We start from the raw sequence: 22,161 nt of genomic DNA, 5'->3' as shown, positions 1-22,161 counted from the left end.
GGCAATGTAAAAACAAATTATTTACCACTTAAAGCCATAAAATCATATTATCCCAAGGTTGGGAGGGTCTAATGCTTAGAGACTTGAAACTTTTCATTGGGAAAACTTGTTCTTATCAGAGTGTCCCTGTGTGTGTTCTTACCCAGCTAATGTTAACATATTTATGCTTTTAAAATATCAGTACGATAATATAGAATTTATATATACATGTATTTCTTTCTCTTTTTAAAAAAGATTTTATTTATTTATTCATGAGAGACACAGTGAGGCAGAGAGACAGGTAGAAGGATGAAGCAGACTCCCCACTGAGCAGGGAGCCCAATGTGGGACTCAATTCCAGGACCCCAGGATCATGCCCTGAGCTGAAGGCAGACGCTCAACCACTGAGCCACCCAGGCGTACTTATACATATACTTCTTTATCTGTCTTCATCTATAGCCTATGGGCTATAGTGTCTACAGCCTATTGTACTATTCTCTGCTACAAGACATGTATTTCAATAAACCTTATCGAATATCTAACTATGAATGTCAGATACTGTTCAGTTTGAAAGGAGTTTTCTATCTTGCAAAATGTTTTGAGAGAGTGAGAGAGAGAGAATAAGAGGTCACCTGGAAGGTGAGGGTTCTTCTGTCACTGAAAAACACACAGTGTAATAAATAATGGCATCATTAAAAACTGTCATCTTTGCAAAGTACAGTAATTGCTCTGCATATCCCTTGTACATTCCCTGTGAACCTGCATAACTGCATCTTGCTGGAAACGCATCTTCTCCTCCTGCCTGCTTCCAGCCGCTTATCTGTTCATTACTGTCATGTCTGAACGGGTTTCAGACATGCCAGGTGTGTGGTGTCACCTGCCTGACATCCGTTCCAAATAGAGACATTCACACACGTGAGTATTAAAGCAATAGATCTTTCTTATGACAACAAAAAGCTGACTGCAGGAAAGCAAAGCTTCTGGGAAAAGTCTTCTGAGCACATCTTGGCTTGTTCATGGGGGTAGAAAACCTGACTAATTAGTTCCAGCTCTTCCAGTCTGAAAAGGGAAGAAATAATTAAAGTATCCAGAGCAAACTGTGCCGCACAGCGGTTGGCTTCAGAGGGGGCAACGTGTTAAGAGAATCTGTTCGGAGCGAGGGCTCACACACACACAGAAAGTTCTGGGAACTTGTGGAGCAGCAGAAGACTTGTTTCCCTTTTCCAGAAGGACTGGTTAAAGAACATTTAAAATATTTATGAATCCAAAATATTCCAATAAAAATGAAAATATTTTAAGTAAGAAAAAAAGGTAAATTCCTACAACTTAGGAGAACTTTAAAGGGATGCCTGGGGGTCTCAGTAGTCGAATGTCTGCCTTTAGCTCAGGTTGTGATCCTGCGTCCAGGGATCGAGTCCCACATGGGGCAGGGACTCCCTGCAGGGAGCCTCCTCTTCCCTCTGCCTGTGTCTCTGCCTTTCTCTCTGTGTCTCTTATGAATAAATAAATAAAATCTAAAAACAAACCCCCCCCCCCCAAAAAAAACCACAAAGGACATCAGACCTTTGCCATTTTGGATCTTCTTCCTCTGTTTTTGATATTAGTTACTATAAAAGTTTTACAGAAACATTTAGTACATGTCATATGTGTACTAAGAGTCCTCAGTTTTCCCATGATATTTTGATAAGAAACACCTTGTGAAGAACACCTCCTCCTCTGTCTCCACCTTTGTGTACAGAGTACATTTCTTCTTTCCATAGGTGGGGTGGAAAACAGGGAAGCAGGTCTGAGTGATCTAGTCAATCATGATTGAAACCACAATTTGGGGCTATTTCTCTGCCTTTCATAAATAACATCCGGCAGCTAATTACAATTCTGCCCTTCTATGGTACTTTATGGAGCTATTTCAGGACCCAGAATTGGGGTGCTGGATACACATGTACTAATAGCAAGTCATGTTTTGATCTAGAGTTCTATGATATACTTGTTCACACTGCTTGAGACATTTGAAAACAAAATTATTACAACAGTTATGTCTACACAATATGAATATATTAGAATGTGGAATGGATTCACAAGTCAAGTTTTTAAGTCTTGGGAGGAAAGGAGAAAATCTATGACATAATACTCATAAAATCCTTCACTTTATAAAATCATTTTAAAGCATTGTTTAGAAACGTATGCCATGAAGTAAGTATAATGCTCTGGTGTGTGTGTGTGTGTGTATGTGTATATGTGTGTGTGTGTGTGTGTGTGTGTGTGTGTGTAGACAGAGTAAGAGAGAGAGAGAGAGAGGAAGATTGATCCCACCACAAGTGAGAGTATGTTAAGATTTAGGGGGAGAGAGAGAATTATCTGCAGCCTGTAATATAAATTTTAACTTTTGGGCTATTAACAAATTGTTACTCCTAGTTCCGTTATTTCATAGGAACATAAACAGATTATGTAAAAATTGAAAATTCTCTTCTGCTCCACTGTTAGATCCAATGTGGTCATTTTCACTAACATGAAAATTGATGGTTTGAGCATCTGATGGGGACAGAGAACTGCCTCAGGAACTCTGGAGGATATGAAGTTCAATATGTTTCCAGGGCTCTCCAGGTACCATCATCGATCTGGTGGAGCTGGATCTCTGATATTGAATAGCTGACCCCCAAATGCATGAATGACTAGAAACTGAAGATTCACACACTGACAAATGAATTGAGTTGCCATTTAGCTCCATTTGTGTGATTGATTTTTGTTCTTCTATGGGACAATAAAAGCAGAGCATTGGGCCACAGAGGTGGCATAGTGGACTTCGGCTGGGACTTCTAGTTTTTCCTTGCTTCTGCTGTTTATCTTTCAGTTCCTACTTGTCCCATCCATGAAAAATGGTCCCTTACAATTTATTGTCATTGTGTGATAACATCAGTAAGTCTTTTGAGTACATTCTCTCAAAACATGTGTTATTTTCTGAATTCTACTCGTGTATTACTATACTAACATATAAGGCACATTGAGAAATGTATTTTTTTTAAAAAATCAAAATTTAAAAGGATGAGATAAATTGATATGTGTGGTTTCTTCCCTTGCTCAATCTACTGCCTCACGTTGGAAACCACTGATGGGTTTCAACTGGGTGAATCTTAAGGTCTCTTCTAACTTGAAATTTAAGTAAATCTAAATAATTTAACACCAGTAGTTCTCTCTGAAATTTTACTTCATCTGGGGGATCAGCTCAAGCAATCCCTTTCAAAAACCAAATGCACGTGCATTCTGCAGTTAACAGAAACCACATGGTCCATGGGATATAATCATGGGTCTTCTTTATTTTTTTTTTAAGATTTTATTTATTTATTCATGAGAGACACACGGAGAGAGAGAGAGGCAGAGACACAGGCAGAGGGAGAAACAGGCTCCACGCAGGAAGCCTGACATGGGACTCGATCCCCAGTCTCCAGGATCACACCCCGGGCTGCAGGCAGTGCTAAACCGCTGCACCACCACGGCTGCCCAATGGGTCTTCTTTAAAGCCCAAACCAGGCATAATATTCTTAGGCTCTACTGCCAAGCTATGAATCTAAATGTCAGGGATGGGGTTCAGAAATTTACATTATGGTAATGTTTTTATAAGTGATCCTAGTGCAGATCCTAGTAGCTGCACCCAAGTGGAAACCACAGCCTGCTTTCTTCTGAGAAGCAGGAACCAGGTAGGAAGAAGCAGCCATGTGATGAAATGGGAAGAATGTGGGAATATATCATTCCAGGTTATTAGATATTGATCTGACTCATTTGTTTGGTAGTAGCTGTTTAGCTTCTACTTTATGAATATTCTATAATTTATCTGATGATTCCTTGATTGTCATGCATGGAGGTTATTTCTCATTTTGTTTTCTTTTTCTCCATTACAAATACTGCTTCAAAAAACATTCTTTGGGATTGTAGTAAATATCCGTATTTAACAATGGATTTTAAATAATCATAAGGAATTAAAAAAATATCCATATCTATTGGTGATTTTGTTTCTATAGAATAGATCCCTAGAAAAAGAATAAAAAGTTGGATAAAAAAATTTGAACATTTTGCATTTTAATGAATACTGTCAGATTATTCTCACTTTGTAGTATTCCTTATTGCCACCTACAATCTAACCCGCAGTATGTTAACACTTAATTTTTGGCCAACCTGATTTTGGCCAGTCAAAAAATGACATTTTCTTGTTGGTCTGAATTCCATTTTCATGACTACCAATGAAGTTGACTTTTTTTTTTTATTTATTCATTTCTTCTGTTAGTTGTCCATTTACATCTTTTACTGATTATTCCATTGGTTTGTCTTTTTCTTTTCTTTTTTTTTTTTTTTATTTATTTATGATAGTCACAGAGAGAGAGAGAGAGAGAGAGGCAGAGACACAGGCAGAGGGAGAAGCAGGCTCCATGCACCGGGAGCCCGATGTGGGATTCGATCCCGGGTCTCCAGGATCGCGCCCTGGGCCAAAGACAGGCGCCAAACCGCTGCGCCACCCAGGGATCCCGGTTTGTCTTTTTCTAAATCAATGTGTGGGAACTCTTTGTATGTTAGGAATACTGCCCTGTTAATAACAAGAATTTACAGATACTGTGCAAATATTTCCTGCTCTGTTGTTTATCTTTTATTATTCTTTTTCATTTATTTTTATTTTTTGAAGATTTTATTTGAGAGAGAGAGAGGCAGAGAGCATGAGTGAGGAGAAGAGGGAGAAGCAGGCTCCCTGCAGAGTAGGGAGCCCAATGCGGGGCTTGATCCCACCCTAGATCATGAACCAAGCTGAAGGGAGACACCCAACACACTGAGCCACCCAGGCGCCCCTTATTCTTTTTTTAAATTCAAAACTCAACTAGCAGAATTATATGTTGTATATATATTATTAAGATATAATTGACGTAAATATTGTGTTAAAATGTGCCACCTAATGCTTCAATATTTATATATGTTGTGAAATGATCACCACAATAAGTCTAGTTAACATCCATCATCGTCCAGTTACAATATTTTTTTCTTGTGATGAGAATTTCAGGATCTACTTTTTAGTCTTATTTTTTTGGTACTGTTTGACTACCAAAATTTCACCTCATTTAAAGACACCAACTAATGATAAATTTAACACTTTAGATTTAAATTTAAGTTGCATTAGCATTTTTACCTGAGGCTGATGACAAAAGAGAAGAGTAGATGCACTCCAGTCAAGAGCTAAGACACCAAGATGGAGTCTGACATGTATTATTGCAACATTTTCAGAAAGCACATTTTCCTTTTTTGAGGAAAAGATGGCACAGAGTATATCATTGTTCCTTAGTGCTTGCAATGATGATGGCATATTAAATAATGCATTCTTATTGCATCCTTAATACAATTTACTGCTGCATAGATGTCCCAAACCAAAGGACAAGGTAATACCTTATTGATGTTGCCAGAATTGAATATGTTAATAATATTTTAATAGGTTATTTGTCAATGAGAATAGGATAAACATCCTCAAAGATATGCAGAGAAAAATTTCATGTAAAGACAGTAATGTTTAGTGTCCATATGAAAAAAAATGATGTAAAAACATTCATAATCATAATAAATGCAAATTCACTTTAAGATGCTTTTTTACTTGTGAACATGATAATGCTTAAACACAGAGTCAAAGTTTTAAAAATCAGGTATCTCTGTAGGTGAAAATGTAAATTTCTGCATCCTTTTTGTTAAGTGTTAAAACACTTACATTCTTTGACCCAGAAATGTAAAATTTAGGAGTTTATCCTGGAGAAATAACTAGGGATGAACACAAAGATATTATATTCCAAATATTTCCTGCATTCTTATTTATATTATAAAAAAATAAAATAGGGATCCCTGGGTGGCGCAGTGGTTTGGCGCCTGCCTTTGGCCTAGGGCGCGATCCTGGAGACCAGGGATCGAATCCCACGTCGGGCTCCTGGTGCATGGAGCCTGCTTCTCCCTCTGCCTATGTCTCTGCCTCTCTCTCTCTCTCTGTATGACTATCATAGATAAATAAAAATAAAAAAAAATAAAATATTAAAAAAAAATAAAATAAAATAACTTAAATCTGCAACAGTAGAGGATTAACTAATATATTGTATTGACCCTTATGAAAGAATCTTGTAGCCACTAAATGCCAGAATTCATTCATCATTCAGGTTTTCAATTGACAATCAAAACATTTATATTTTAGAATTTTAGAAGAATGCTCAAATGTTGTTAAAAAAGAGAGGTTATAAAATATTATGTGTAATATTATCACAGCATTATGAAAGAGAACACTTGTAAAAGTATAGAAAAGGGTTGGAAGGAGTATACACTAAGTGTTCATAGTGGTTCCTTTGGGTCTTGCAGATTTATTTCTTTGTGTTTCTATATTTTCCAGATGTTTTATAATAACTATATTTTAAACAGTAATTAACATTACTCAGATGGTATGAATTAACTTTCAATTTGGCAGCGCAAATTAACCCTCAGTGACATGGGGGGGTAGGTTTCTATACATGTAGCAGGGCTGTTCTTTCTCATTTGGTCTTTAAAACTATAATATTGCTTTGACAACAATCATTTTATTTTTTATTTATTTATTTTTTGACAACAATCATTTTAAAAAAGAAACTCTTGAAAGCTTTCCCTAAAGTTTAGTTATCTGCTAGATGGTTTTGGATTTTGGAATGACTCCAACCTAGAAGTCTGTCTTAGTCTGCTTTGGGCTGCCATAACAAAATAACACAGACTGGATGGCTTAAACAATAGAAATTCTTCTCCCAAGGTTCTGGAGGCTGGAAGTCCAAGTTCAGGGTGCCAGCATAGTTGAATTCTGGTGAGGAGGCTACAAGCCTCCTTCTCTCTGTGATCTCAGGAATGGGGATGGGGGAACCAAGAGCTTTCATCTTGAAGGCCCCACTCTCATGACTTCATCTAAACTGAATTATTTCCCAAAAGCCCATCTCCAAATACTATCACATTGAGGATTAAAGCTTTGAAGTGTGAATTTTGGGGGCACACAATTCAACCCATAGCAATTTTAAGCCCAGTAATGGGGCACAGACAGCAGGAGATTAGAGGAGGTAAAGGAAAGACTTATGGACCTGGGTGCATGCTCATATGGGTAGATGAAAAAAGATTACAGTTCTTGAGTCTGAAAAGGAGAAAGTTGAGAGATTTGGAGACCTGTAAAACCACGGAAGACAAACTGGGACAATACATCTATTTAAGCTAGGAGGAGGCAGCACCTAAATGAGAAATTGAAGAGCTATCCCATCTAGTTGGTAATAAATGTATGGACACATTTCCCCTAAAAGTGGAATGTCTGGAATATAATAATATGCAGATAAGCTGGGTAGGGCAGTTTCTATAGGAGCTCTTTGGGAAAGGTAAGGACTCAGGATCATCCTTGACCTTTTATGTTTGAAGCTGTGGAGGAAAAATAATGGTGTTGCCCCCAAAACTGTTCTTTGAGGACATTGCCAGATAGAGAATCCTGAATGAGAATATACAAAATGAAATGCTGTAAGTAAATAGTAAATAGCAAATCCAGCCCCCATCATTTTTATGACCTAGAAGAAGTATATAAATCATATATGAAGTCAGTCCTTTTGAGAACACTCTGTTTTCAAGATGGGCAACAAACAGGTTGAGGAAGAATTAATTCAGCTGAGGTGTCCAAAGCTCCAGCTAAAAGGAGCCTGACCCCAAAGGAACTGAGAACTATAAGACCCATCCAAGAAAGTAGGGTCTTAGGCAATGCTTGGGTTTAACTTTCGGGTCTCCTACTGCCTAGCCAGAGTGGCCTCCGATTTGACAATACAGATGGAGGTGTAGGTGTGTGGGATCTGAGCTATTTATAGCTGAGTTTGCTCAGACTGACTCTCAGGCCCTGTTTGTCCCCAAATGAGAGACAGTAAGAGAGAACATTCTCCACCTTATTAAAGAGAATCTGGAGGGGGAAAATGATTGATTGGGGTTGGTGGGAGGGCAGTTAGGCGCGAGGTTATAGGCAATATATATTTATCTGAATTGATTAGGTTTCAGTTTTATCAGTAAGTGAGACAAAGGACCTCAAAATCATTTGAGTATTATCATTGAAAGACTGATTCCTTGGTTCATATTCATCTAGTACATCACCAAGTAAATTAGGACACTTATGAGAAAATTTAATATAAAATGTCTGTGTCCTGAATTTGCAGATTCTGGTAAATGTTTTTGCTTTTAAACATGATCTGAGTTACAGCTCTCTGGAGAAATTAATTATGACCATTAGGATAAAACTGGACTGGGTGGCCGGTGGGATAGAGTTTCCTATTTAGTGACATCATGGAGATTTTTTTAATAAAAAGGCTCTTATGCTGATTCAAGAAATTTTACACACAGATATGTGTTCATACAATTGCCACCCTTGAGCTAAAAAGAATAAAGAATATCTACAGTTTTGATAATGGAGCATGGTCCATAGCATACTATTAAGTGAAAAAAAAAACAATTATCTAAAGAATGGGAATAGAAACACCCTATTTTTGTAAAGTACATGTATTAATATATATGCATAAATTAAAATGTGGAATAATCAATAATCAATTATTGAACTGTTAACAGCAGTTATCTTTGTTTTATTAATTTTTGTTATGTCTGACTTTTTATAATTTCATGTATTTTTTTCTTACCAGAAAATAAGTAAAAATAAAGAATAAAATATAAGGGTTTCAATTAGCAGGAAAAATCCTTGTGTTCTGGGGACCTGCACAGAGTGATAAGCATTTCCTTCTTTGTTTTTTTTTTTTTTAAAGAGTTTTTATTTATTTGAGAGAGAAAGAAAGAGAGCATGAGCAGAGAGAAGGAGCAGAGGGAGAGGGAAAAGCAGACTCCCCGCTGAGCAGGGAGCCCACTGAGGAACTCGATCCCAGGACCCAGAGATCATGACCTGAGTTGAAGGTTGACGCTTAAATGGCTGAGCCCCCCAGGTGCCCTACTTTTTTTTTTTTAACTTCCTGTTGATGCCGTGTCCTTTATTCTCTCCAGCATTCTCTCCCCCTGGGTCCCAAACTTTCTCCAGATAATGAAAAGATCATGAGACTTTCAGGAGGTGAGGAATTATAGATATTATCTTAAACCCAGGGTCAGGATCAAGAACAACTCGTTTGTTTACCAAATGAATAAGGGTTGTGACTTATCTATTTCTGGCAGAGCTGATCTGGCACCTTTGAAGGACCAGGTTGCTCTGGGCCCTCCCTTTGTCCTTGTTGTTCCCTTGGCTGTGGTCTCTCTTGTATCCCCTTCTATGTGGCTTTCCTGGTGACGGTGACTTAGGTGGAGCTGAGGACCTTTGGAGGTCATGAGCAGCATGTTAGGTTTCCTCCCACCCACCCTCTGAGTCTTCTCACTTAGGATCATGGTAACCACAGGAGCCTGGGTTCTCCTGAGGGGGAACTAGGGCCCTTTTCTGGACCACCCACAGCCAGCTTCCAGAAAGGAAAACCCCTTATTGACTTGGAGTTAGAAGTAGTCAAAGAAGCACTAGCTCAACATCCTACTCTTTTCTTTGCCTGACTTTCCTTGGTGATATTACCTGATAAATCAAGAGACTTCTTTTTCTCTTGCTATTTCATTTGTTGGTTAAGGATGAGGGCCTAAGAAATGTGCCCTGCTATAGGGTGTGAGGAAAAGACACTCTCCCAACGTCTGCAGGTTTTGTCTACAATGTTTTCAAAACCAAAATTCATTTCAATTAATTATTTTTGAAAATGTTTTCACAGGATTTATAAGATAGGTGGGTTGGGGAGCATGGGTATGAGAAATCGTAACTGTATCACAAGGCCTGTTGATGAAATGCTAATTATGGGACTTTCGATGTGTCAAGTTATAGGTTGGAGTAACTTTGTTTCTCAGAGGCTACGCCCATGAGAAAACTGATGAAGGAGCCTAGACTTCTAGCAGGACCCTGGAAGCCCTCTTTCCTATCGATTCTGTTTTCTGTGAGTGTGTTTGAATGTGCTTTTGCCTGACAAGTGCAATTTCTTTTAATGGGCAGTTGCATCTGAATGTGTAGGCATTTTGCTGGCTTTTTGAAAGAGCTAAGTTAAACTTCCTCAAGAAGTCTCATTTTAGTGTTGTATAGGATTACACTTTGAAAGCATATCAAAATTAGATCTGGAGTACTGACATGTCCGATACATTTTCTTTTATACATTGATTAAGGAAAGATTCTATTTGGAAGTGTAGATGACAAAGCAGGATAGTATCTATTTCTCCCCATTACCAAGATTCCATTCTGTGTTGGGCTTGTGCAGCATTGGGTTTAGGCATTAGTGATGAATCTTCTGTCTCCTAAGATTCCTTAATGCTGGATGTGCTTGTGACAGTAATAGGGAATGGACACCTACCTGCCAGGTCCATTCACTCCTGACTGGGAATTTACAAATTAACATTTAGAAAATGTATATACTAGGCAGTCAGTATTTGTTGAACATGCTGGACATACCCTCATCTCAGGACCTTTGCTCTTGTTGTTCCCCTGGCCTGAGATATAGCCTTCACTTTAGATCTTTCTCAAATGTCACCTTCTCAAATGATCCTCATCCCAGTGAACCTTACCTCTCAACTTATTATCTAATTATTTGGTTCATCATATCTCCTTGTACTCAAATGCAAGTGCCAGGAGGGCTGGGATTTTTGTCTGTTTGGTTTACTGCTGTATAGCACAAATAGATTTTTATTAGTTGGATGACAATAATTAATTGAATTGATAAAATTGTCACTTTTGTTTGGCCATAATTTGTCTCCTTGTGAATAATTCAGACCCTAAGTTGAACTGTATCAAGGGACATAGATATTAAGATGAGACATCTTTAAGTCTATAAATATGTGAGAATGTGAAATAGGAAGGGGTCCACACACCTGCTATGAGAGGCCAGGAACAGAGAGTATCACTGTGGTCAAGAGTCCCTTCTCAGTTCCATGGTTCACTACTGCCCCTGTAGATGGGACCACTATCACAGAATAGACCAGGCATCAGAAGAAGCCCCCCATTACCATCCTCCGACAACTGAAATCAGTTCCCAGACTTTATTGCCAGAACTTGACCTCTGTGCTTGTTCTGTTCCCACTTCCAAGGTCATTTGTGGTGGGAAACTTGAAAGTGGAGGCAGTGTTCTCTGGTTATTGACCCCTCGATGTGAAAAGCCAAACCCTACACATTCCTTGAGCTCACCTACTGATTGAGTTTACATAACTAATCTCATGTTTTATTCCTCTAAGCAGGCAGAAGTCTTTCTGAACATGGTTGTGATAAAATCTAACTTTTGCTACACTTTAATTATATCTTAGTGTTTTTTTGTAGGATTTAGGCACTTAGGAAGATCTGAGATTTTTTGACGCTGGGCCTATCACTCTTTATTTGGTAAAGATTTTATTTATTTATTTTAGAAGAGATAGGATGAGCAAGGAGAGGGGAAGAGGGAAGAGGGAGAAGCCCAAGCAGACTGCATGCTGAGTGTAGAGCACAACACGGGGCTTGACCTCAGGACCCTGAGATCATGACCTGAGCCAAAATCAAGAATGAGGTACCCCAGGTGCCCCTAAGCCTATCACTTTTAAGGCTTATTGGCAGGCATCAAAACTACCTCTTGTGATGTCTCTTTTGTCTGGTACATTTTCAGCCAACTTGAAATTTCTGATCATCTTTTTGGACTGTGGCATAATCTCTGGAAGATCTGTTTAAAATGAAAGTATAGAATTGCTTGTAGAGAAGCAGATTGGTCCCTGGTAGCATGGACACCAGGATGACACATTTTTTTTTTAAATTTATTTATGATAGTCACACACACAAAGAGAGAGAGGCAGAGACATAGGCAGAGGGAGAAGCAGGCTCCATGCACCGGGAGCCCGACGTGGGATTCGATCCCGGGTCTCCAGGATCGCGCCCTGGGCCAAAGGCAGGTGCTAAACCGCTGCGCCACCCAGGGATCCCGATGACACATTTTTTAAAGAGATTTTATTTATTTATTCATGAGAGACAGAGAGATAGGCAGAGACAGAGGCAGAAGGAAAAGCAGGCTCTTGCGAGGAGTCCAATGTGGGACCCAATCCTAGGACTCTGGGATCACACCCTGAGCCAAAGGCAGACGCTTAACCACTGAGCCACCCAGGCATCCCCAGGATGACACATTTTGAAGGAGGTGGGTGGTGGGGGAAAGATAGTTGGAGCCTGGATCTTGGGGCATTGAGTGCAGGTAGCAGATAGGAGCAAATGGCACTTAAAGAGGGCATGAGTATGAGGGAGGTTGACATGTGGGAAGAAGGGAAGGTCAGAGGAGAAACAGGAGAACATGAAAAGAGAGGCAACCCTCAAGATTTTGTACCAGGATCTCCTATAGCCTGACCTGTAACATGACCTTTAAATGGACAAGAGTGAATAAATCACATAGTTGAAAGATCCTTGAGTTGTGAGAATTGGTCTACCATGCTTTGGGTTCACAACCTTATTTAGCTTCTTTCTTTCTTTTTTTTTAAGTAATAATTGGCTTGGACTTGAAAATGAATTGACACATAAGCCTTATTTCCCACACGTCTTGCATGCAAGTTGAGTGTTGGACAAAATGCTGTGCCTAGGAATTGTCCAACTTAGACAAGACAGCAGAGGGGTCAGCTTTGGGGTAATTTTGATGCTATAAATGTTTTAGGTCTTGCTATATTTAAGATGCATGTTTAACATTCTCTTTTCTCCCTCAATCCCGTGCTCACTCATTTTATAGATGCTGAAGTTATTATGACATTGTAGAGTGGTTGGTGCAGGGCAGGGGAGAGGGCTCCCTGGACTGGGTCATGGGGTCTGGTAATGGTCCTGGCCTCATCATGGAATCCACTGACCTGCAAAAAAGTATTGTTAATCTTCTTACTGTCTGCCTTACAAGATCTGAGAGGAGAAATGAGGTAATGTCTACTTAGACCTTCAAGCTTCTCGGAAGAACAGCTTTCTACAGTAATATGATTTCCTAATGCATTTGTTTGTGTTGTAATGGAGTTTAATTCCATTTATGTAAATTTCTTTAGGTACCTCTAGAATATCTGACAGTCTTGCATAGGGGAAGCCGCCCAGCTTTCAGATAAGAACTGGGCCTAGACTAGACCCCCAGGGGTACAAATTAGCCAGCTATAAATTTATGAAGTTAAGTGAAGGAGGCTGGGAGAAGAAGGAAGGCGAAGGGGGTGGTTAAAGTTGTTTGGTGATGAGTGGCAGGGAGTTGTAATTACATTCAGAGAGTTTATATCATACTTTCAAGTCATGTTGTTTGGCTAAAGATCATTATCTCAATATATATTTGGAAAAATACATGTTTTTTTTTTAATTTGGCAATATCACAGATGACTCATCTGTAGTATTGATCCTGTTCTCAGTCTTTTTATTGATAGACTCTTAACCTCCTTCAAGATTTACTTTTTTCTGTTTCTCAGGCCACAACCTGATTGTTTAAAACTTGTTTCTGACTCTGACATCAGTAGTTCCATGCCAACAATAACTTCATGGATTCATTTGTAAAATACCTAGTAGGTCACTAAGTAATGTTTCCCTTTGTTCTGTAGAAAAAATAGTAAGCTGCTTTTTGGGAATCGTCATGAAAAGTGTAATTTTTTTATAGAGCCTCTGAGCAATATTGCAATTGAGTAGGCTTTCTAGTCAGGCCTAAATAGAGAAGTTAAAACAAAGGGTAAAAAGTGGGGGAAGTACACATATGTGCCATCTCTGACATACTATAAAGAAGTTAATTTAGATTACTTAGTTATCATTATTGGACAGCTTTGCTGTGGAACTTTCTAGAAGCGATTGCTTTTTTGGCGTTTCCAAAGTATTTTACAAGGAATTCAGCCTTCTATAAAGGAATTTTAAGTAACTATTGAGTTACACCAGTAAAGAAAACAGTATGTCTTCCAGAGAGGTGACCATGTACACTTTTTAATAGCAATGATTTATAATTTTAGAGCAATAACAGTAATCACATCCCTTTCCATGGGGGGAGGAAAAATGTTACCACTTTCATTTGCTACACTATAGAATATAATGCAGAGAGAACATATCTTGTCACCCAAAATATGGCAGGAAAAAATAAATCACTACCAAATTGTGTGTTGTACACCAAGGACATATGAAAAACTCACTATGCCTCTCAAATTAAGAACATCTTAGGGGTGCCTGGGTGGCTCGGTTGGTCTAACTCTTGATTTTTGCTCAGGTCACGGATCTCAGGGTCATGGAATTGAGCCCCGTGTTCAGCTCCGTGGCTCCGTGCTCAGTGTGGAATCTGCTTGAGATTCTCTCTTTCCCTCCCCTCTGCTCATCCCCCCACTGGTGCATTCTCTCCACCCCTCCCTCAAAATAGATAAATAAAATCTTAAAAAAAAGAGAACACCTTATTTAAGGAAATGACATAGACTACAGTAGTTCTCCTTTATCATGGTTTTATTTTCCATGGTTTCTATTACCCACAGTCAACTGTGGTCTGGAAGCAGATGATCCTCCTCTCACAATTGTCAGAAGGTCAATAGTAGCCTAATGCTATGTCACAGTGCCTGTGTCATTCACCTCACTTCATTTCATCACCTAGGCATTTCATCATCTCACATCATCACAAGAAGGATGAGCACTGTATAATAAGATATTTTGAGAGAGAAAGAGAGACTACATTTATATATATTTTATTACAGTATGTTGCTATAATTGTTCTATTTTTAGTTATTATTGTTAACTTCTTACTATACCTAGCTTATAAATTTTACATAGGTATGTATGTATGTATAGGGAAAAACAGAATGTATCTGGGGTTCAATATTATCAGCAGTTTTGCCATCCGCTTGGGGTCTTGGAACGTATCTCCTGCAGATAAAGGTGGACTACTATACTACGGATTTTCCCTTTGGACCAAAATAATCTTTTACTAAAAAACTATGACCCAAGGTCACCTGAGTGACTCAGTCGGTTAAGCATCTGCCTTTAGCTCAGGTCATGATCTCGAGGTCCAGGTATAGAGTTCCATGTCTGGCTCTCTGGTCAGTGGAGAATCTGCTTCTCCCTCTCCCTCTGTGCTCTCCCTCTCTCTTCTCTCTCTCAAATAAATAAGTAAAATCTTAAAAAATTATGATTCAGAGACACAATTCATATCAAGTTAGGCTGTAATAATCTTAATAAGACCACATTTTTGTTGGAAGAGGTCATGTAGAGGACATGACTATTGGCTGACTCATGAGCTAGACCCAGGTGATTGGAAGCTCCTTACCCTCTACCCTGTCCTTGGAATGCACACCCCGTCCACCATTCCCACAGTGGGAGTTGTTCCAAGGACACAGCCTTGAGAGAGTAATGTGATATGGAGACCACATGTGACTATCTAAATTTTAAAGATTCTGGCAGTTGGGTGTGAAGATCCATCCATCTTTCACATGCCCAAGACAAGCCTTGCAAGTTTCCTTGTTTATTAAACTACCACCTACCCATATGGAGAGTTCTCCCTCTTTTGTCTCTTCCCATCCTCTGCATGTGGAAGCCACTTGCACATGTCACCTTGGGAAGCTCCTAAGGTTGTGAATTCACAACCCACAATTTTCTGTGCCTGATGATGCACTAGAATTTGAGCATTTCTGAATATTAACCATGTTCTGCAATTTTGTGTCCCCATGTAAAACTTCATGATAAATTTATGAATTTCTGCAATTGTGTATGCATATAGCTAAGGCATTCTTTTGAAAGAAGATTGGAAGATGTCCTTTTAATATTGATCTGTTGCACGTTAAATAGTGATGTTTTGTTTGAATTTGTTTCAGAATCGAAGCAAACGCCTGGAGAAGGTCCATGTGGTTATTGGACATAAATCGTGTGACTTGGATTCTCTCATTTCTGCCTTCACATATGCTTACTTTCTAGACAAGGTGAGGGGAAAGAAGGTGATGCTTTTTATATTTGAATTATGATGTAACTCACAAGAACAAATATTTTCTGTAAAAACGAGGAACCTATTCACTTAAAACCTATTCACTTTTCATGTTCTTGATTTATCGTTGCAGAGAATAATGTATTATAATCCATTAAACAACAAATATTTATTGGTCACCTACTGTATGCTAGACATTGTCTAGTTATTTCTTATCTATTTTCTTTGTGAAACATTATTTCAGTAAGATCAATGCTTTCAAATAAAAAAAATTTAAGAATATATGATAGTTGTTTACTTCTATGGGAATTCAGAGAACTAACAAAAATAAGGATCAGAATTTCTTATTTTCCTTTATCTTCCTTGTTGGTTAGTCTTGCCGTTGGGGGTAGAAAAATATGTGTGTGAGCATTACATGAAATACAGAGCATGTTGGCTAGAATTTTCAGCAATAGAGGTATTACATGTCACATCTCTATTTTGTTCTTGTCTTTTAGCCCTGACTTTGTACAGCAAGGTCATTCTCAGTTAGTGATAATCTCCCTTGAATGAGAATCTTTGTACTCTATGAAGCCTATAACATCCTTACAGGGGTGGAAAGACCTTTTAATAAATTGTTTTAAAATCTCCATTTCATAAAATTCACCAGCCCATGATAATGCGTCACCTCAAAATCTAAAAAAGCACAATATGATGAGTGTCTTGGTGCTATTCCCAATTTCACAGAATTTTTAATTTTCCGGAGTCTGATTTATTTTATTCCAATTTTGTTTGGATCCTTGGCTCTGAGAGTATGCATAGCTGATCTAGAGTGATTTATATTCGCATGAAACCCAATCTTCCAGAATGAGCTGTGGGTGGCAAGGATGGCTTAGGGCAGTAGCTGACAAAAATGCCAGGTAAAATATTCTGATCTCCACATATGGGCTGTATATCAAATTTATCTTAAAATTTGTTGAACTTTGCAAGGGAGAGTAATTGGTAAAAGGAGACGAATGTGCCTGTGTCGACATGCATATTTTAAATGCTTAATCCAATTAGCTTGACTTCTTGACTCCTAGGAAAAAAAAAATTGTTGCATGTCTCAAGAACATAGAATTAAGGGAACCAGACTTGTTTTTAGACCTATAGTGGCATGGACTCTTAAGGAAATTATATAGTAACACCACCCACCACCAACTTCAGTGTCTTCAATAAATATAACATGTGACCAAAGGAGTGGGAAAGTAGTTGTGATAGATAAAATGGATAAAGAGATGTGTGATCTCTTCTCTCCTTCCAAGGCTCTCCATTCAGCATAGGGACAAACATGGAATTACTGAAGGGAAGGGTCACTTACTGGAATTTGTTATATTTCTGGGCCTCCCTCTTAATTTACCAGGTGCTGCCCTCTACCAGAGGTCTGCATTCCATTTACTGTCTCTGAGAAAACACATATAATAAAGGCAGAGCTTTGCAACTTCACATGTATGACTCCATTTAAATACTTTTCACTCTGGTAGGTAAGCCCCATTCTACAGACGGGTTAAACTGAGTTTCCAAAAGGAAAATGCTTTCTCCAAGTCACAGCAGAGGCTGTGGCTAGAGCCTAGTTGCAATGCTAACCTCAGAACAGGTCCTACCCCAGGAGAGCTTCAGGTCACATGCACTTGACTCAAGTTTCAATATCGGGAGTTAGATGTAACTTAGTCAATGAATTAGGAAAAATAATTGGCACACATAAATTTCTAATTGTTATTGCACAATTGTGATTCAGGATTAGCCTGATAGGTAAGAGAAAAGACACTTTGTTGGAATGGCTTTGCCTTTTGTATCCTAGAGCAGAGGGTGATTTGTTTACTTTACTTGACAAATAAGTATTAAAAGCCTACTATGCACCAGACAGTTCTATGCACTAAGAATCCTACCTGAATCAAAAAGACAAAAATCCTTTCCTTCTTTTTTTTTTTTTTTTTTTTTTTTACAAAAAGATTTTATTTACTTATTTGGGAGAGAGACAGAGAAAGAGAGAAAGCATGAGCAGGGACGGGGGGAAGAGGCAGAGGGAGAAGCAGACTCCCCTCTGAGCAGGGAGCCTGACTCGGCTTGATCCCAGGACTCTGGGATCATGACCTGAGCTGAAGGAAGATGCTTAACATAGAACCACTCAGGTGCCCCAAATCCCTGGCTTCTTAAGGCAAGGAAGTGAGATAGATGACCAAGATATTAAAATTGTGGAATAAGCACTATGCTTTGGCAGAGCTAGGGATGATGTAAGGACAGTGTCCGTTCACTTTATGCAAAAATTTGGTGTTACCAAACCCTGCCTTCTCTCAGTGATATTTGGGGCTTATTACGTTTCACTCAGTGATTTTTAAAAGCACCTTTAAAAAAAATTCTTATGGACGAATAAGTTTATTCTTGTGAATCTGAAATTCTTCAACTCCTACCCCTTCCGGTTTATCCTCCTTACCACAATTTTTTAATAACAGGTTTGTTAATAATAATGATTTTTAAAAAATAAGAAATTAATAGAGATCACAATCTGGTAGTTTATGGGCCAAATCTGGCTCATAAATGAGTTTTTGTTAACATGCATAGTATGTTCAACTTAAAAAAATAAATGGTAATAAACATCACGGGTAACAGCCTCAAATCTAGATTTCCAGCTTTCCTTGAGTAATTGAAAGATTCACTTATTCTGGAACTGAAATTTTCATGTCTAAACCATCGACTGGAGCTGAATGGCAGACATCCCATGTAGATGGGAAAAATAGGCCCTTCTGTGTCACTGTAGTCCTCACCTGCTGCAATCATTCTAATTTTCTGCCAATTCTATAAAGACATATGAATGTGTATCCCCTGAAGAGGAGAATGTGTGTGTATTATTTTTTATTGTGGAAGCATTGAAATGAGATGAAATATATTTCAAATAAGGCATGGGAAGTTTCATGTAGAGTAGTAACCAGAGGTTAAAAAAATATTCGGGGTCATTTACCTGTAGCTCTGCTAATTAGGTTCAGGACAAGCTGATTCTGCATGTCATATGGGTTAGTGAGGCCAAAAGACTTCTGTTCCTTTTACATTGCCCTTGGGCTTGAAACAAATGGAATTGTGCTCCTTCTGCTGTCAGTAATTTCAGTCCACTTTTTTCTTGATAGGTCAGCCCACCCGGAGTTCTCTGTTTGCCAGTACTGAACATACCAAGAACTGAATTCAATTACTTCGCCGAGACACGGTTTATTTTAGAAGAGCTAAATATCTCTGAATCATTCCACATATTCCGAGATGAAATTAATCTGCATCAGCTAAATGATGAAGGGAAGTTATCTATAACACTTGTTGGCAGCAACGTGCTGGCAAGGTAAGGCTCCGAAGGGAGCTTTGAACCTTTAACCAAAGGCTCTTCAGGGAAAAATATCACCTTGTTCAGGATTTTTGTGATTTAGGGAGATGCATTAAAGGCAGAGGACATCTGAGGAAAAAGAATATTTTTTTTCCTTCTCTTACTGCGAAATTTGGGCTTTGCCAGTCCTCTGTTTTGACTTTTATATTTCAAATATGACATTTTGAGTGGAAAGATTTTGTAGACAGTGACCAAAATTATAATTTTGAACCATTTCAAACAGCTTATTATAGCAACACAACAGTCCTATGTATTGATGCTGTAAATATGTAATGAAAACTGAAATTAAACACCAAATAAAATTGAAAGGTTCTGAAGAAAGAAGTATCAGTGTTAAAATGAAAAATCATAGAGATCAGTTGTGAAAGTCATCTGTATCATTGGCTCATTCATTCATAGCAATTTATACCATAAGAGCAGGATGGGTTTTTAAAGTTCAGGTAGCTCAGATTCATTATTTTATGGACAAGAAGTCTGTTGCAAATAACTTGTCCAAGGTACCACATGCAGTTTGGATTAAACTTGAATCTTCTGCCTCCTTCAGTAAGTATGCAGGAGTTGCTAACTGGTGCAAGAATCTAGGTTTACATAAAGAGGAATGAGACAAAATATCTGCCTTCAAGGACTTTCTAGCCCCTCACAAACTGCTCTTTTGATAAACTCTGTGGTGCTAAAGAATGAAGAGTCACCAGTTAAATGCCTCTAGTTTGAGACAATAATTTTTTTTGCACACTTTGCCAATTTGTTAATGGTTTAGGTCATTAACCAATGGATACTGATGTTACTACACATGAAAGAAAAACTTGTACAGTTATCTAATTGTTTTATTTAACCCTTTTTAGAAAGCATATTCAGGTATGAATACATGATAATGCCAATCATGCAGTTCATTTGTCATAAAGAGCTTTGAAAATAGTCTGCTTGCGTGGGGCTGTTTTTATCCCCATGCTGTTTGATAAATAAATTCTTTTGAATATGTATTAATCAATTGTTGACAACTGGCTGAGAGTTACTGGGAGTTAATTTGACCGATTTCAATTATCAGTGCTCAGGATGATTACCTGCTTGACTAAATTTATGTGTTAACTCTTTCAAACCAACCAATGCAAGTAGTGCAGGAAGTCAAAGGCATGAACTATGAAATGTGTGTATTGGTCAGAATCTTTAGAAGAGTTTTGTTCCCAGTTAAATTGAAAAACCTTAGCTGGTTTTAGGACTGACTTTATGAACTCTAGCTTTAGGACTGTTTATGAAACAGAATGCTTTCCAAAAATAAATTGAGATCTTTATTTCCTTCATTGCCATGATTTGTTTCTGTCAGTTGGAAAGACCAACGTCAGTCTTTTTTTTTTTTTCCAACATCAGTCTTATTCACATCTTTCTGCCTCTCATAAAACCAACTTATCTGAAGTATGAAGGGTGATCGTGAAAGGAAATGAGCCTGTAGTAGTTTTTCTCCAGTGGTGGGACTGAGTGCACGCTCTGGAACTGGATGATCAGAGTTTAGACACAGGCTGGTCTGCTTACAAGCTTTGTGACCTTAGACAAATTTCTTAGCCTCTTTTTGCCTCTGTTTCCCCATTTTTAGGATGGAAGTTTTACTAGAACCCATTTTGTAGGGTCATTTTATAGTATAAGATGTGGTGATATTCCATCTGGCTTGAAAATAGTGTCTGGCCTGTAGTAGAAGCTCAATAAATGTTAGCTATTATTAATTATTGTTATTATTATTATTGTCCAATGGCAAAACAAGAGATAGAAGTGCTGAGGTGTGAGGGGCTACCTACTAAGATTCTTGGGGAGTAAATTTGCTGAAATGGGATGTGAATCCGCATAGAATAAGGGTCTTCGCTTCTGAGTCATGTGAGATTACTCAGATTTTTGGCTGTTGAGAGGAAGTCATTTGTGCGGGGGTAGAGATTAGACACTTCTAGAAAGTAAGAAAATGTGCCATATCTCTTTGTCTTCCTCTCTTCCATTTGCTTTACAGTGAGGACAACAGTTTAGAATCAGCGGTTGTCAAAGTCATTAATCCAGTGGAGCAAAGCGATGGTGGGCTTGAGTTCGGAGAGTCTTCCTCTTCCCTTGTGGTGAAAGAGATTCTCCAGGAGGCTCCTGAGCTCATCACTGAGCAGCTGGCTCATCTCCTCAGAGGTGAGAGATGGCTCTTTCTATTAAATACTGGAAGGCTTAATGGAGTGTTTCTCGACTTGCTCATGCAGAATGAGTGTGATCCATTCTTGGGTTAACAACCCCTTTAAAGACCACGGGAAGCTTCATCAGAGAAGCAGGGAGTAAAGAGTTTGTTAAAGAGTAGCATTATACTGAATATTAAAAATGTGCATTTAAAAATAGGCATGAAGGATCTTTGCTGTTTCACTAGACAGGAGTTTTAAATGGAATTGCTGTACCTCTGTTGGGGAGCGAGGATAGCTCCTCTGGCCTTCCAGCAGCTTTCAGAGGTGATTCTTGCCCCACAGCAGTGTGACTCAGGGCCAGAATCCATGTTCTCATATTGAAATATCTCCTGCTACTCGTATATGTTTGGCTTGTGGAACACTGCTTGGATGGCAAAATAAACACTTGTCATGTTGATGATTTTGTGTCTGGGCTTTTATAGTCACCTATCACCTCGTTGGCCCCACTCTAGTAACAATCTCCCATCCTGACTCAGCCCTGGGTTCCCATCACATTGCCATCAATTACCCTTTGAATATTTTTCATTTCCATCCATGGAACCTACCACTTCCAAAAGGGGTTTCTAACCTGGAAATTGTTAGTTGACTTTGGTGGCACAAAATTATCACAAAAATTCAGTATCGTCTCATGTAGGATGGCTCTGGGCGTTGTGTAAAGTTTTTCTTTCTTTCT

The 22,161-nt window shown here is 38.6% G+C and overlaps 1 protein-coding gene across 6 annotated transcripts in view; it reads left to right on the top strand.

Annotated features, from left to right (window-relative positions):
* Positions 1–22,161, top strand: part of PRUNE2 (prune homolog 2 with BCH domain) — a 258,654-nt gene that overhangs the window by 32,141 nt on the left and 204,352 nt on the right. For all 6 annotated transcript variants that reach the window (XR_012002387.1, XM_072762669.1, XM_072762667.1 and 3 more), the window contains exons 2-4: positions 15,799–15,903; positions 19,046–19,248; positions 21,281–21,444. Coding sequence is in view for 5 of the 6 variants with exons in the window: in XM_072762669.1 (XP_072618770.1) it covers positions 15,799–15,903; positions 19,046–19,248; positions 21,281–21,444 (472 nt within the window). In the remaining variant the exon portion in view is untranslated. The remainder of the gene's footprint in view (positions 1–15,798; positions 15,904–19,045; positions 19,249–21,280; positions 21,445–22,161) is intronic.

The sequence above is a fragment of the Vulpes vulpes genome, chromosome 1, assembly GCF_048418805.1.
Source record: "Vulpes vulpes isolate BD-2025 chromosome 1, VulVul3, whole genome shotgun sequence".
In the NCBI taxonomy this organism is placed as follows: domain Eukaryota; kingdom Metazoa; phylum Chordata; class Mammalia; order Carnivora; family Canidae; genus Vulpes; species Vulpes vulpes.
The sequence above is the reverse complement of the archived record's forward strand: the minus strand, read 5'-3'. Positions and strand labels throughout refer to the sequence as shown.